This window comes from Acipenser ruthenus, chromosome 7 (genome assembly GCF_902713425.1).
Source record: "Acipenser ruthenus chromosome 7, fAciRut3.2 maternal haplotype, whole genome shotgun sequence".
Taxonomy (NCBI): Eukaryota; Metazoa; Chordata; class Actinopteri; order Acipenseriformes; family Acipenseridae; genus Acipenser; species Acipenser ruthenus.
Genome location: NC_081195.1, coordinates 69,415,738 through 69,432,463, shown reverse-complemented (window position 1 = coordinate 69,432,463; position 16,726 = coordinate 69,415,738). Strand labels below are relative to the sequence as shown.

The window sequence follows — 16,726 nt, the reverse complement described above, 5'->3', positions numbered from 1 at the left end:
GCTCCAGCCATGCTGTAACCTGGACCTCCTCCTGTCAGCCTGCTCCAGCCATGCTGTAACCTGGACCTCCTCCTGTCAGCCTGCTCCAGCCATGCTGTAACCTGGACCTCCTCCTGTCAGCCTGCTCCAGCCATGCTGTAACCTGGACCTCCTCCTGTCAGCCTGCTCCAGCCATGCTGTAACCTGGACCTCCTCCTGTCAGCCTGCTCCAGCCATGCTGTAACCTGGACCTCCTCCTGTCAGCCATGCTGTAACCTGGACCTCCTCCTGTCAGCCTGCTCCAGCCATGCTGTAACCTGGACCTCCTCCTGTCAGCCTGCTCCAGCCATGCTGTAACCTGGACCTCCTCCTGTCAGCCTGCTCCAGCCATGCTGTAGCCTGGACCTCCTCCTGTGAACTCAACAGGAAGGACTAGGTCACCTCACTGCTTACAGTACCTGCATCAGTATTGGATAAAGCAGCTGTAGTCATATACTTTAAATAAAGGCTTGCCTTTTTAATTTGGTTTCTTCTCCTGCTGATTTGAAAAAGGCTTGCAATTTTCTTGTACTTTTCTTGTATTGTATTCTACGCGGTATTCCTGTTGTTACGAGTCATGGCGAATTGTCAGAGTCTGATTTCATCTTTGTTTCCCATCATGCTTTTCTTAATATTCTGACAGCATGACTGCTTCATCTTCATTCCACTTCAGTTAAAGATGCAGCAGTCAAAACTAGCAGGATTTAACAAACACTGCGGGCTCCTGGAAAAACAGGGTTGACACTTTGTGTGTTAGAGATATGTTATAGCTGTGTTAGCTGCATGGTAGTGTGCTATTGCATGTTATAGCTGAGTTGTCTGCATTATAGTGTACTATTGCATGTTATAGCTGTGTTATAGTAGTGCTATTGGCATGTTATAGCTGTGCTATCTGCATGATACAGGTGAGTTATAGCTGTGTTAGTGATGTGTTGACGCTGTGCCCCTCTCTTTGCAGGCATCACGTCGGAGCGTCAGTTCGGGACGCAGTTCATGTGCAGTGTGGTCGCCTCCCACGTCAGCCACCTGCCCACCACCAGCCTGAGCTTCATGTGGATCGCCCCCCCGCCAGGCACCGGCTGCGTCAACTTCATGTGAGTCCTACGCCCCTCTCGCCTCTGTGGAATGGGTTGGTACAGCTCACATCCTATCAGACACAACACAAATACACATTCACAAGCCTTGAAAACTTTGCAGAAAGCAGTCTGAATCACAGGCACATCCTACTGTAGAGGGGCCAGCAAGAACTGGCACTGCAGGCTCAATCACAAAGCTGAGACTCAGGACTGGGGTAAAGAAGGGCTTTCCAGAGCCTGTTTTTATTAATAAAATAGTCTGATATTTTTTAAACTGGTCTTTACTATTGTTAATTAACCACCAACAGTCAGTCCGGAGCAGTTTCAGGACGATATCAAACTATATTTGTTCATTAAAAAACAAGAGTTTACTAAAAACATTGTGCACACATTTCTCAGGTGCAGTATAAAGAGCTTCTATTAAAGGGACACGGTTCAATGCTGCGTGTGAAATCAGTGACAGATAGAAGAGCTGAAAGCTGTCTCATTTATTTTATATCCAGAATGTTTAGAAAGGCAGCAAAATATAAATTATATATATATATATATATATATTTATGTGTGTTAGTGATCAGTTTCTGTTTTGACTTCTACTGCTGCTGTTAATATCTGCTGACAGATATTACCCGATGGGATCCAGTTGCATAGCCGGTATATTTACACTGTATATATTCATTGGATAAAGAAAGCACTGTGTTCTCTCGCTTTGTGTATTCTACATCTGTGAAATTCCAGGAGACGGCACAATGTAACACATACCTAGACACCTGGGAGAGGGACGTGAATTCCCAGCAGACAGGATGGCTGTCCGTCATAACAACCCCAAATTTCAAAACCAATTAGAAGCTGGGGAGCCTGGAAATGCACATGCTCAACTAGTTTAGAGCGAGTGAGAGAGTGGTGAAGGACAAGACCAGGACATCATCACCTTCCCCTCATGCTCTGACAGGTCCCTCTGTGGCCAGTCCGTCTGGGAAGCAGGCATTAGCGGGGAGAGTTAAGAAGGACAGCGGGTTCTGACAGCTTGTGGAGCCATGTGTGGGTTATTAAGAATTATTGTAATGTTGGCTTAAGCTTCCCCAGTGCTAAATCTTCCCTCTGATTCCTAGTTATGTGTTTCTGCTTGATTTATGACTTCATTTGGATGATCTATCAAAATGCAATTAGCAGCTGTTTCGGTGGCAGGCAGAGGATTGAAGTAACGAAGCAGCGCGTCCTTCCAGAATGTCAGGACAAACCCGGGGCGATGTTCCCAGTCCCGAGCACTGCGCTCAGCTCAGCCCTCCACACACTCCGGAATGCCTCTTGGAATTGGGGACTGTCAAGGTTCTGGAAGAGCATGGACACACCTCAGAGCCTCTGGGTAGCCGAGTGGAATGTAAAATCACTGCTGCAGTTTTCTATGGTCTCTTGCAAAGCACTTCAGGCATAGCTTCAGCACTGTAGTCACACTGAACCCGATATCCCCCGGCAATGCTGTTCTGTCATTCTACAGCAGCTCCATTCTAATCTATGTGTTAACAGGAGAGTGTGGCACAAACTCAATACAGGAGAGTGTGACACAAACTCAACACAGGAGAGTGTGACACAAACTCAACACAGGAGAGTGTGACACAAACTCAATACAGGAGAGTGTGACACAAACTCAATACAGGAGAGTGTGACACAAACTCAATACAGGAGAGTGTGACACAAACTCAATACAGGAGAGTGTGACACAAACTCAATACACGAGAGTGTGACACAAACTCAACACAGGAGAGTGTGACACAAACTCAACACAGGAGAGTGTGACACAAACTCAACACAGGAGAGTGTGACACAAACTCAACACAGGAGAGTGTGGCACAAACTCAACACAGGAGAGTGTGACACAAACTCAATACAGGAGAGTGTGACACAAACTCAATACAGGAGAGTGTGACACAAACTCAACACAGGAGAGTGTGACACAAACTCAACACAGGAGAGTGTGACACAAACTCAACACAGGAGAGTGTGGCACAAACTCAATACAGGAGAGTGTGACACAAACTCAATACACGAGAGTGTGACACAAACTCAATACAGGAGAGTGTGACACAAACTCAATACAGGAGAGTGTGACACAAACTCAATGCAGGAGAGTGTGACAGAAACTCAATACTTAGCACTTGCCAGCCCAGCATTTTTCACACCATACACAAGAACCAGGCTCCTTATCTCAACCAGCTAATGTTCCATACCTTCTTTTCACCACAGTCACTCCCATGCCAGCTGTGTCTTTTACCCCAGCGGGACATGTAGCACCACTGTTTATTTATTCATTGAAACTTTTGATGACCAGCAATGCCAGTACATTGTATACCACTGGGTGTATAAAGTTGTGCTGTTTTTTCCCCCTCTAAACTGGCTGTGTTGCTTGCCTCTTTCAGCACAGAATCCTTCAAACACAGTCTTGGAAAGAAGTCATTAACTGCAGAAATAGCTTTTGGGTGCCGCTGTTGCTGTGCTTGAGGTTGCTATGGCGCTGGTGTGTAAACAGGCGTGCTTCCCCAGAGCTTGGGGCAGGGTATTGGACTGGGGAGTGTGTTTATGAGTCTGGAGGGAGGCAGTGTGGTTCACCACAGCGTGGCCTGGCAGAGCAGGCGTGGCTCACTGTCTGTCTGCTCCTTGTTCCAGAGCAGGCACAGTGATGTCATTGCGGGCGGAGCGGAACCTCCGAGCGTCAGCTGCCATCAGCAGAACACCAAGCAGTGATTCTGTCCTGGGTGTTCACTCTGGCTGCAACCGGCACATTCAGCATCAAGTATTCTGGTGGTTTGGCTTGTAGGCCTCTAATGCAATCATGGGGTTTGAGTTGATGTTGTATTCACTAAACATAGAAATTATATCACTGTCTTCATAGTGCACAGTTCAAGGCAAATAGTTTATAATACATACTGCTAGCTTTCTCAAGGGAGCATGTCTTTGAAAACAACCATAAAGGTATTTTAAAACCAGCCTGTATTTAATATTTTTGCAAACAGAAGGATAGCATGTTTGTATATTTGGGGGATGTATAGAGCTGTTAAAAGCAGTGCACCACATGCTCATTCCCTGCAGACAGATCCAGTCATTTCACTTCTGGAAGCTGTCTCTTCAAAGTCAACCCGGCTGTAGTAAGAACATCAGCGCCTTTAAAGGAATATGTGGCTATTCCTAATAAATACATATACTGACACAGCGAACAGATAGAGAATATTCCCTGAGTGACAGGACGTGGTCTCACAGTCTTCTTCTCAAGCAATTCTACTGCATAATGAGAGCGGGTTTGTCACCCTTATGAAGCTAAACAAGCTGACACTAAGAAATATTGAGCTTTCTGGCTTGGCAGTTGGTTTAATACTGTTTGTCATATTAAAACACTGACTGGAAAAAGAAGCTAAAGGAATATACAGGACTCTTCAATGCCTGCCCAACTGAAAATATCAGCACATGACTTCACGCAGCATCGTGCTGTTTGATCTGATAATAATTGTGACATAAGAAAGTTTACAAACAAGAGGAGGCCATTCAGCCCATCTTGCTCATTTGGTTGTTAGTAGCTTATTGATCCCAGAATCTCATCAAGCAGCTTCTTGAAGGATCCCAGGGTGTCAGCTTCAACAACATTACTGGGGAGTTGGTTCCAGACCCTCACAATTCTCTGTGTAAAAAAGTGCCTCCTATTTTCTGTTCTGAATGCCCCTTTTTCTAATCTCCATTTGTGACCCCTGGTCCATGTTTCTTTTTTCAGGTTGAAAAAGTCCCTTGGATCGACATTGTCTATACCTTTTAGGATTTTGAATGTTTGAATCAGATCGCCGCGTAGTCTTCTTTGTTCAAGGCTGAATAGATTCAATTATTGTAGCCTGTCTGCATACGACATGCCTTTTAAACCCGGGATAATTCTGGTTGCTCTTCTTTGCACTCTTTCTAGAGCAGCAATATCCTTTTTGTAACAAGGTGACCAGAACTGAACACAATATTCTAGGTGAGGTCTTACTAATGCATTGTTAGTTTTTACATTACTTCCTTTGATTTAAATTCAACACTTCTCACAATATATCCGAGCATCTTGTTGGCCTTTTTTATAGCTTCCCCACATTGTCTAGATGAAGACATTTCTGAGTCAACATAAACTCCTAGGTCTTTTTCATAGATCCCTTCTTCAATTTCAGTATCTCCCATATGATATTTATAATGCACATTTTTATTACCTGCGTGCAATACTTTACACTTTTCTCCATTAAATGTCATTTGCCATGTGTCTGCCCAGTTCTGAATGCTGTCTAGATCATTTTGAATGACCTTTGCTCCTGCAACAGTGTTTGCTACTCCTCCTATTTTTGTGTCATCTGCAAATTTAACAGGTTTGCTTACTATACCAGAATCTAAATCATTAATGTAGATTAGGAATAGCAGAGGACCTAATACTGATCCCTGTGGTACTCCACTGGTTACCTTGCTCCATTTTGAGGTTTCTCCTCTAATCAGTACTTTCTGTTTTCTACATGTTAACCACTCCCTAATCCATGTGCATGCATTTCATTGAATCCCTACAGCGTTCAGTTTCAGTTTCTTTCATTTCTTTGAGTACTATTGGGAGGATCTCATCCGGCCCAGGGGATTTCTTTATTTTAAGAGCTCCTGATCCCTTTAACACTTCTGCCTCTGTTATGCTAAAGTTATTTAAAACTGGATAGGAACAGGTCGACATGTGGGGCATGTTGTCCGTGTCCTCCTTTGTAAAAACCTGTGAAAAGTAATCATTTAATATATTTGCTATTTTTTTCTGTTTGTCTATGATTTTGCCATTTGTGTCTCTTAGACATTTAACCTCCTCTTTGAATGTTCTCTTGCTGTTATAATATTGGAAAAAACATTTTTGAATTGGTTTTAGCCCCCTTAGCAATATTGATTCCTATCTCTCAGCCTTTCTAACTTCCTTTTTGACTTGCGTTTGCAGTTCCAAGTACTCTTTCTGTGTACTTCAAACTTGTTGCATTTGGTCTGAAGTAGTGAACATGCAGGCTGAAATGAAGCGAGACAGAAAGCAGGCATGCCCTTGCACTCTGAGTGCTGTGGTTCTGGAATGGAACTCTGCATTTTGAGCGGATGATGTCACTGCTTGGGTTGCCTGGATCCCAGTCTGGGTTGATGACCACAGTTCTGAGGTGAGCCCAGTCTGACACGAGGTTCAGCGTGCTTCATTATTTTTAGATTGTTGTTTTTATAGCAGAGTCTTTTCTTGTGCATGGTTTATAATAGCATGCTGTGTGGTCAGGTGGTCTGAGCTGAGGACTGGCAGCCAGGAGGTCCTGGTTTGAGCTGAATGTGTGAACTCTGTCTCTGTGTGTCTCAGTCCCACCCAGCCTGTAACTGCCACCCTCTTACTCCACACTGAATAAGGATTTACTATACACAAGGATTGCAGAACATTTCTATTCGGATAACCAGAGAGATGGTCTGATTGGAGGGGAGTCAGCCCCCTTCACGGTGTTCTTACTCCACACTGAATAAGGATTTACTATACACAAGGATTGCAGAACATTTCTATTCGGATAACCAGAGAGATGGTCTGATTGGAGGGAGTCAGCCCCCTTCATGGTGTTCTTGGCCATGACTCAAGCCCTGACTCGTTCTCCACTGCTATCAAGCCTACAGCCGTGTCCATGGGTTCCAAGCAGAGCTGGGACGGGTCACTGCTTCATGAGTGAACCGCAGGGAGAAGCAGATGTTTCTGGAATCGCTCTTGAACACAACCAGTTCTGTTGGAGGATTTTCAAAGAAGATCATTTCCAATGCAGATCTGATTCCTCAACCCTTCAAATAAAACTACAGGTCCCTCAAGCATTATACAGGAAGTGATTCTATAAATTCATTTCAGATTTCAATGCAGACCCTTAGACTTTTTACTCATTATCAAGACTGTCCCAGATCTGCCCCATAGGAATATATTCAATGAAACAAATAAGAGCTGGATTATCCACCCTACTACACACAAACCCACACAAAAGAGCATATTGCACATCCCATTGGACTGCCCTTGATACAAATCTCTACAGATGTGTTTGAAGAAGGTCCTTTCAACTTTATGGACGAAAGGGGAAATACAAAGCAAGCTGATCTATTTATATTCTGCTTGTTGTGTGTTCCGAATGCCGAATTAGCGTGTTAACCGGATAACAAAGGTGAAAATAGACTTTAGGCTTTATCTCCGTCCTGTGAAAGAATGACTGTGTCTTCTCTGCAGAGCCTCAGGACACCTCTCTTCTTGTGCGTATGACTTCATTTTTACAGATCATTTTGTTTTGTTTTGTTCCGAGTTGTTTTCTGGCGAGGCAGCGTGAGCATCTGTTCGGAAGGAGATTGCTTTAATTACCGGCTGGATATCCTTTCCCCAAAGTGCTCCCGAGGGCTGCGTTAGCGCTGTGTGTGAGAGGAGGCCTGATCACTCAAACAACCTGCAACCTTCCCACTTGTGCCGTACCAGAGGCCTAGACGTGCTGGCAGTGTGTATAGAAAAAGTAAAGTGAGTGCTCCCGCATTCATCTTGTTAGCTGTAATTGAAAAGGAATGTTGTGGAGCTTCAATCACCCGAGCACCTGAATTAACCACCATCTGCTTACAAAGGACCTCGCCAGCACAGGACGCTAGCACTTTTCTGCAAACTGAACTCAACCAGCAAAAACTGCACCAGCGTTGTACTGGCAGACACAAATGACAGACTGTTTCCAGGGCTTGAACACACATCCTATCAGCCCACACAAGCTATCTCTCTCGCTCGCTCTCTCTGCCCAGCCTGATGATCTTCAACAGTGGCAGATCTGAACATGTGCTCCTGGTCCCTCACAGACCAGCTCCCCTGGATTTTCAATATGTTCAGTGATGTTAAAAACAGGGTCAATGAAACGCCATTAATGTCGAGTCACGTGCAGCTAAAGAATGGTGGTGTTCAGATCCGTCACAGTTTTGCTGCAAACTTCTTCTTGATCCAGACAATTCTTATAATTACTGAAGACCCTTAACAATATGTTATCGATATGGATCTGTATACAGTATGTCCATTTTGGTATGAATGTGTGTGTAATTAATATATATATATATATATATATATATATATATATATATATATATATATATATATATATATATATATATATATATTTATATGTATATATATATATGTATGTATGAGGATAATATACAATGGGATGTGGCAAAGAAAACTCATCAGTCACAAACAAACCCAAATGCATTATCCTGCAGAACACTTACTGTTCCTAATCTGTGCAGTAAACAGTACATTTTCATTTCAATTATTCCTTTGTGCTCCGATACGATACAGGCAGTTAATTACAATAAACATTCACTCAATCAGCCCCCACTTCCAGTCCTGTGCCATCGCTGTTCAGCCTGGAAAATGCAGCTTCTCTTCTTCCTCTAGGAACAGAATAACTGAGCCATCATGTGCAGCCCACTGGCCTGTCTGAATCTGAGTTCAGCTTCTCCCAGACTGGGGATGCAGGACGCGGTGCTATTACACTGGATATTTATAGGGTTGAGCCTGAACGAGTGTAGTTCAATAAACCACTGTTCCACTGCAATCTGCACTTACAGACCCGCTCCACTGCAATCTGTTTTACAGACCAGCTCCACTGCAATCTGTGCTTACAGACCAGCTCCACTGCAATCTGTGCTTACAGACCAGCTCCACTGCAATCTGTCTTACAGACCAGCTCCACTGCAATCTGTCTTACAGACCCGCTCCACTGCAATCTGTCTTACAGACCAGCTCCACTGCAATCTGTGCTTACAGACCAGCTCCACTGCAATCTGTCTTACAGACCAGCTCCACTGCAATCTGCACTTACAGACCCGCTCCACTGCAATCTGTTTTACAGACCAGCTCCACTGCAATCTGCACTTACAGACCCGCTCCACTGCAATCTGTGCTTACAGACCCGCTCCACTGCAATCTGTTTTACAGACCAGCTCCACTGCAATCTGTCTTACAGACCAGCTCCACTGCAATCTGCACTTACAGACCCGCTCCACTGCAATCTGTTTTACAGACCAGCTCCACTGCAATCTGCACTTACAGACCCGCTCCACTGCAATCTGTCTTACAGACCCGCTCCACTGCAATCTGTTTTACAGACCCGCTCCACTGCAATCTGCACTTACAGACCCGCTCCACTGCAATCTGTTTTACAGACCAGCTCCACTGCAATCTGTGCTTACAGACCCGCTCCACTGCAATCTGTGCTTACAGACCCGCTCCACTGCAATCTGTGCTTACAGACCCGCTCCACTGCAATCTGTGCTTACAGACCCGCTCCACTGCAATCTGTGCTTACAGACCCGCTCCACTGCAATCTGTGCTTACAGACCCGCTCCACTGCAATCTGTGCTTACAGACCCGCTCCACTGCAATCTGTGCTTACAGACCCGCTCCACTGCAATCTGTGCTTACAGACCCGCTCCACTGCAATCTGTGCTTACAGACCCGCTCCACTGCAATCTGTGCTTACAGACCCGCTCCACTGCAATCTGTGCTTACAGACCCGCTCCACTGCAATCTGCCAGTGCTGCGGCTGTGCTGATCCCTTCTAAACAATTTTGCTTTCAAACGCTTCTTGTTTTTCTTCAGGGTTTGGATTGAAGCAGCCGAGGAGCTCTGTGTAATGTAAAAGCTTTGATGTATGCACAGAGTGACATTTCCACATGTGTTTAGAGGGCTGTGCCTTCTGTACAAGCTGTCAGCCACTCAATTACAGGGAATCTTCTGTCCAGTCTGCTAATTGTGGTGTTTATTGCTGCCTTGAACATGCAATCTAACAAGCCTGCAGTCCTGATTTAATTGCAGCTTTTCCAGTGAGCAGCTCTCTGAGTGACAGTGGGTGTGTGTCGTATTTCCACCCTTAACTCAAAGTCAATAGTACGGTGTTTATTCTGTTCTGGCACGCTGCTACACTATACATCAGATTCACAATATTGTGATTCATTGACTTTTCAGTTTGTTTGGTTTTTTTGTGTGAAATAATTGACTCTCTAAATTTGGAAAACATATAAATGAATATACAGTTTGTAAATGCAATGACAAGTCCCTGCTTGACCCCAGTCTGCCTCTCTCTCTCTCTGGGTCTTTTGGATAACCCTACTCTTCCAATGGCACAGTACAATAGATCCACGGTAGACACACCTGGATGAAAGCCACTCTTTAAGACACAGCGTGAATCATGCAGCTTCGCCTCTCCCTGAAGCAGAGACTCCTCGCCTCTCCCTGAAGCAGAGACTCCTCGCCTCTCCCTGAAGCAGAGACTCTTCGCCTCTCCCTGAAGCAGAGACTCCTCGCCTCTCCCTGAAGCAGAGACTCCTCGCTTCTCCCTGAAGCAGAGACTCCTCGCCTCTCCCTGAAGCAGAGACTCCTCGCCTCTCCCTGAAGCAGAGACTCCTCGCCTCTCCCTGAAGCAGAGACTCCTCGCCTCTCCCTGAAGCAGAGACTCCTCGCCTCTCCCTGAAGCAGAGACTCCTCGCCTCTCCCTGAAGCAGAGACTCCTCGCCTCTCCCTGAAGCAGAGACTCCTCGCCTCTGCCTGAAGCAGAGACTCCTCAATCCAGGCTTTCTTAGCCGATCAGCCCAGCTTTGTTCTTTCAGGCACATCCATCGAGGCCCCTTCTATTTAGAGCCGTGCTCCGACACACTCTCCTGTTGTTCATTACACACCATGTTTTATTCATAAATACTGAACCCAAATCGGTCTTTAAACTATTTCAAAATATGAATGTAATTAAATTTTTTTGTTACATATGAGCCAGTTACTAATTAATGAACGTCCCTCTGCATTATTCATGAACCCGAAATTAACGTTTAAATGACTTGGCGCCCATAAAAACTACAGCGAGACAGCAGTCAGGAGGCAGAAATGTCAGAGCTGATCTGTAATGGTGCGTGTCCATGCGCGTGTGTGCGTGCGTGTGTGTGTGTGTGTGCGTGTGTGTGTGTGCGTGCGTGCGTGTGTGTGTGCGCGTGTGCGTGTGATCGTGCAACACGACGCTGTCACGCTGCAAAGCTGCTTTTGTTATAAAGTTTTCATCATTTATTTCACACTAAACCTGCCCTTAAGGTTCCCTGTGTGTATTTGGTCAGATGCAGGTGCATTACCTGCTCGCAGTGCTTATAGCGTTCTGCACATTGTGTAATACTGCCTCTGGAAGATGAATTGAGCCGTCCCAGGAGTGAAGCATGAGTACCCTGGGGTGCACAGTGTACATCCATATACCCAAGGTCTTCTGTCTGTGCTAGCTAGTAAATCACTGCTTGTTGCTCACCACCCTATACCTGCCTCTGTAGATAGATGGTCTGGCAAGCTGCTTGGTGAGTCTGGCCAAATATGCGTTCGGACCATCATCAGATGACTATTACATGATACACTGTGGATCTGACTTGTTCTGACATCGATCTGGAAGTGTTTTCTAGTGACTATTACATGATACACTGTGGATCTGACTTGTTCTGACATCGATCTGGAAGTGTTTTCTAGTGACTATTACATGATACACTGTGGATCTGACTTGTTCTGACATCGATCTGGAAGTGTTTTCTAGTGACTATTACATGATACACTGTGGATCTGACTTGTTCTGACATCGATCTGGAAGTGTTTTCTAGTGACTATTACATGATACACTGTGGATCTGACTTGTTCTGACATCGATCTGGAAGTGTTGTCTAGGCAACAGCAATCAGGTTCTCCTGGCATTTCTGTTGGCGTTGTTCCAGGTGTAGTCCCTTCTTAGAGACTGTGACAGAGATCGAATGATTCTTGGTGTTAGATCTCCTTCCCTCCATGTGAGGGTGCTGAGTAAAGGGAACAGAGTGCCCTGGACTGGATGGCCAGACAGTTCATTCCCAGGGTTAGGCGGAAGTCGGCCATCTAGAAAGGGGGCTGAGCTACGGTAAACTAAATCATTGACCCAGAAGGTAAACGGTGTGGCATCCACGGATTGGAGGAGCGGGTGCGCTCGTTAACAGAGGGGTCATGGTTGAAGGTACATAAAGGGGACGTAGTGAGGTGATCTGTCCCTTGTGATAGTTATGCTAAGAACCGAAAGGACTGATACTGTGATTATTACCGTGAGTGTTTTGTTTGTTTTGTCTGTCTCTCTAAAGCGTACTGTTTGTTTGTTTGTTTATTAAGACTAGACGGCTAACATGATCAAATTCAAGGCAGCTCTTGGTGGAGTTTCCCTGCTATTGTGCAACTCACCTAGAATATTGTGTTCAGTTCTGGTCACCTCGTTACAAAAAGGATATTGCTGCTCTAGAAAGAGTGCAAAGAAGAGCGACCAGAATCATCCCGTCGTATGTCGTATGCAGACAGGCTAAAAGAATTGAATCTATTCAATCTTGAACAAAGAAGACTATGCAGCGATCTGATTCAAACATTCAAAATCCTAAAAGGTATAGACAATGTCGACCCAGGGGACTTCTTTGACCTGAAAAAAGAAACAAGGACCAGGGGTCACAAATGGAGATTAGATAAAGGGGCATTCAGAACAGAAAATATGAGGCACTTTTTTACACAGAGAATTGTGAGGGTCTGGAACCAACTCCCCAGTAATGTTGTTGAAGCTGACACCCTGGGATCCTTCAAGAAGCTGCTTGATGAGATTCTGGAATCAATAAGCTACTACCAACCAAACGAGCAAGATGGGCTGAATGGGGCCTCCTCTCATTTGTAAACTTTCTTATGTTCTTAACTTGACTGTGCGAATCCACTAGACCATTCGATTAAAACAAGTGGCAGAAAAAACATGATTGAATTCCTCTAATATCCGCTGTCACAGTGTGACTACCTGGCTGTACAGTATTAATATCCGCTGTCACAGAGTGACTACCTGGCTGTACAGTATTAATATCCACTGTCACAGAGTGGCTACCTGGCTGTACAGTATTAGTATCCACTGTCACAGAGTGACTACCTGGCTGTACAGTATGTTTAGGGTTTATTCAGATTATGGGGCTCTGTCCCATTTGCACAATCCATTACTGAAGCTCTGTTACTAATCATGCACATCTCTTATAAGAGCAACTTTATTACCATTGTATTAATGAAACATATTTGCAGATTTCCAGTATGCAATCTGTGAACTGTGTTATATAGCTATGATTCTGTTAGTGATTATGACAGGTGGTTTAACAGCTCTTTAGAGAGGGTGGCTGTGAGATTCTTCTTTGTAACATGCTTGACGCAGACAAGATTGAAATGAGCTTTGAACAGTTCGAAGAGAGAAGTTGCAAAAAGTTCTAAAATGAAAAAATGACACATTTGCAAGGATTCCTCTGAGCAGGAAAGTGAAATGTGAAAGGAGATAATTAGAGGAGTCTACATTCAGTGAGCAATGAGAGCGTTCTATTACATGAGAAATGCAATGTGTCAAGTAGTGCTTGAAATGCGAATCATTAAGACTCTGCTGTTGTTTCTCTTCCTCCCTGGCAGGGCGACGGCCACACACAGAGGACAGATCATCTTCAAAGACGCCTTGGCTCAGCAGCTGTGTGAGCAGGGAGGTGAGAGACACACCCACTATCTCACTAACCAGCAACAACATGACAGAGACACACCCACCATCTCAACAACATGACAGAGACACACCCACCATCTCACTGACCAGAGACACACCCACCACCTCACTGACCAGAGACACACCCACCACCTCACTGACCAGAGACACACCCACTATCTCACTGACCAGAGACACACCCACTATCTCACTGACCAGCAACAACATGACAGAGACACACCCACCATCTCAACAACATGACAGAGACACACCCACCATCTCAACAACATGACAGAGACACACCCACCATCTCACTGACCAGAGACACACCCACCATCTCACTGACCAGAGACACACCCACCACCTCACTGACCAGAGACACACCCACTATCTCACTGACCAGAGACACACCCACTATCTCACTGACCAGGAACAACATGACAGAGACACACCCACCATCTCAACAACATGACGGAGACACACCCACCATCTCAACAACATGACAGAGACACACCCACCATCTCACTGACCAGAGACACACCCATCATCTCAACAACATGACAGAGACACACCCACCATCTCACTGACCAGAGACAACATGACAGACACACCCACCATCTCAACAACATGACAGAGACACACCCACCATCTCAACAACATGACAGAGACACACCCACCATCTCACTGACCAGAGACAACATGACAGACACACCCACCATCTCAACAACATGAGAGACACACCCACCATCTCAACAACATGACAGAGACACACCCACCATCTCACTGACCAGAGACAACATGACAGACACACCCACCATCTCAACAACATGACAGAGACACACCCACCATCTCAACAACATGACAGAGACACACCCACCATCTCAACAACATGACAGAGACACACCCACCATCTCAACAACATGACAGAGACACACCCACCATCTCACTGACCAGAGACAACATGACAGACACACCCACCATCTCAACAACATGACAGAGACACACCCACCATCTCAACAACATGACAGAGACACACCCACCATCTCAACAACATGACAGAGACACACCCACCATCTCAACAACATGACAGAGACACACCCACCATCTCACTGACCAGAGACACACCCACCATCTCAACAACATGACAGAGACACACCCACCATCTCAACAACATGACAGAGACACACCCACCATCTCACTGACCAGAGACACACCCACCATCTCACTGACCAGAGACACACCCACCATCTCAACAACATGACAGAGACACACCCACCATCTCACTGACCAGAGACACACCCACCATCTCAACAACATGACAGAGACACACCCACCATCTCACTGACCAGAGACACACCCACCATCTCACTGACCAGAGACAACATGACAGACACACCCACCATCTCAACAACATGACAGAGACACACCCACCATCTCAACAACATGACAGAGACACACCCACCATCTCAACAACATGACAGAGACACACCCACCATCTCAACAACATGACAGAGACACACCCACCATCTCACTGACCAGCAGCAGCATTTGATTTCTTTTTCCATAATATGTTACAGTATACAGCTATGGCCAAACTTTTTGCATCATCTAGAATTTTAGGATTGAGACATCATTAAAAATAAAAACTATATGAACATAATTATTTAACATCATGAAATCAAAGAAACTGCAAAAGTCTACCGAATGCTATAACAATAGTACAGTATTTCATGTTAGATTCTGAAAAGTCACATTTTTTCATTTTTGTCAGTTTCTATAGGATGATGAAAACGTTTGGCCTTAGTTGTACATTATATATTCCCATCATTTTCAGCATCCGTTGAAAACATATTGCAATATATTTAAGCAGCCATTTTGGAGTATATTTTAACATGTGCTTCTAAATAGATTTCTAAATGCATTTTGTAAGTGTTATTATTAGGGTTTGTTTTGTATGTACTGTTCTGGATTCCTGTTCTGCATTGTGCTTTTTTTCCCAGTACAGTGTTTTGCAATACGGGCTGAGATTCAGTTTCCTCATAGTGGCTTTAAAGAACTACCAAAAAAAGAAAAAAAGAAAAAACTGTCAAAAATATTTTGTGTTTTTGAACAATTAAAGCATTTTTAGGATAACAGGATTGCAATTCTCTTTTCACAGTATTTGTTTTTATAGTGCCTCGTTTAAAGGGGTAATATACTAACACAATAATTCCATGACCCAGCCAGTCTCTTCCACTTCCTCCAGCCATGTCTCTGGGGTCAAGGGGGTCAGTGGATACTTAGCCTGTCCTTCAGGAGAAGCTGCTGGTTGCTTAACAAGGGAGAGAAGGCAGTGAAGAGACACACTCTCGAGGTGAAACCAACTGGGAAGTGCAAGAATGTCAAACTACTGAAAGTGATGCAGCAAACTGGCAGCTTTCTTGATCTGGTATGGGACCAGGCATAAACACTTTGTTTCTGGAATATGGTAGGGGTGAGATTTGGCCAGGAGACCTTTCTTTAAAAAGGACCACAGGATGTTTACTGACCACAGCAGAACAGAGCACAGGGATACTTTTGGTTATTATATATTATTTTAACTTCTTAATTATTATTATTAAGTTTGGTAAACCCCCACACAGCTGCACAGATTGCAGCAGCTGCTGAGATTCTAAGAGGATGTGATTCCAGGGTGCCAGCATGCTCCTCTCCACAGCGCAGCTGGCGGATTCACACGAGCAGGGCTTGCTGTGATGGGGTGACTCTGCCTCCCTCGCTCGGGGTCTGACAGTCTGTTACAGGAGTGTGACCGGTGGATTCACACGAGCAGTGCTTGCTGTGATGGGGTGACTCTGCCTCCCTCGCTCAGGGTCTGACAGTCTGTTACAGGAGTGTGACCGGTGGATTCACACGAGCAGTGCTTGCTGTGATGGGGTGACTCTGCCTCCCTCGCTCAGGGTCTGACAGTCTGTTACAGGAGTGTGACCGGTGGATTCACACGAGCAGTGCTTGCTGTGATGAGGTGACTCTGCCTCCCTCGCTCGGGGTCTGACAGTCTGTTACAGGAGTGTGACCGGTGGA

At 45.1% G+C, this 16,726-nt stretch overlaps 1 protein-coding gene across 1 annotated transcript in view; it reads left to right on the top strand.

Moving 5' to 3' along the window:
• LOC117414836 (reelin-like) overlaps window positions 1-16,726 on the top strand; it is a 146,873-nt gene that overhangs the window by 35,202 nt on the left and 94,945 nt on the right. The window contains exons 3-4 of the mRNA XM_059027774.1: window positions 977-1,112; window positions 13,603-13,673. Coding sequence (XP_058883757.1) covers window positions 977-1,112; window positions 13,603-13,673 — 207 coding nt within the window. The remainder of the gene's footprint in view (window positions 1-976; window positions 1,113-13,602; window positions 13,674-16,726) is intronic.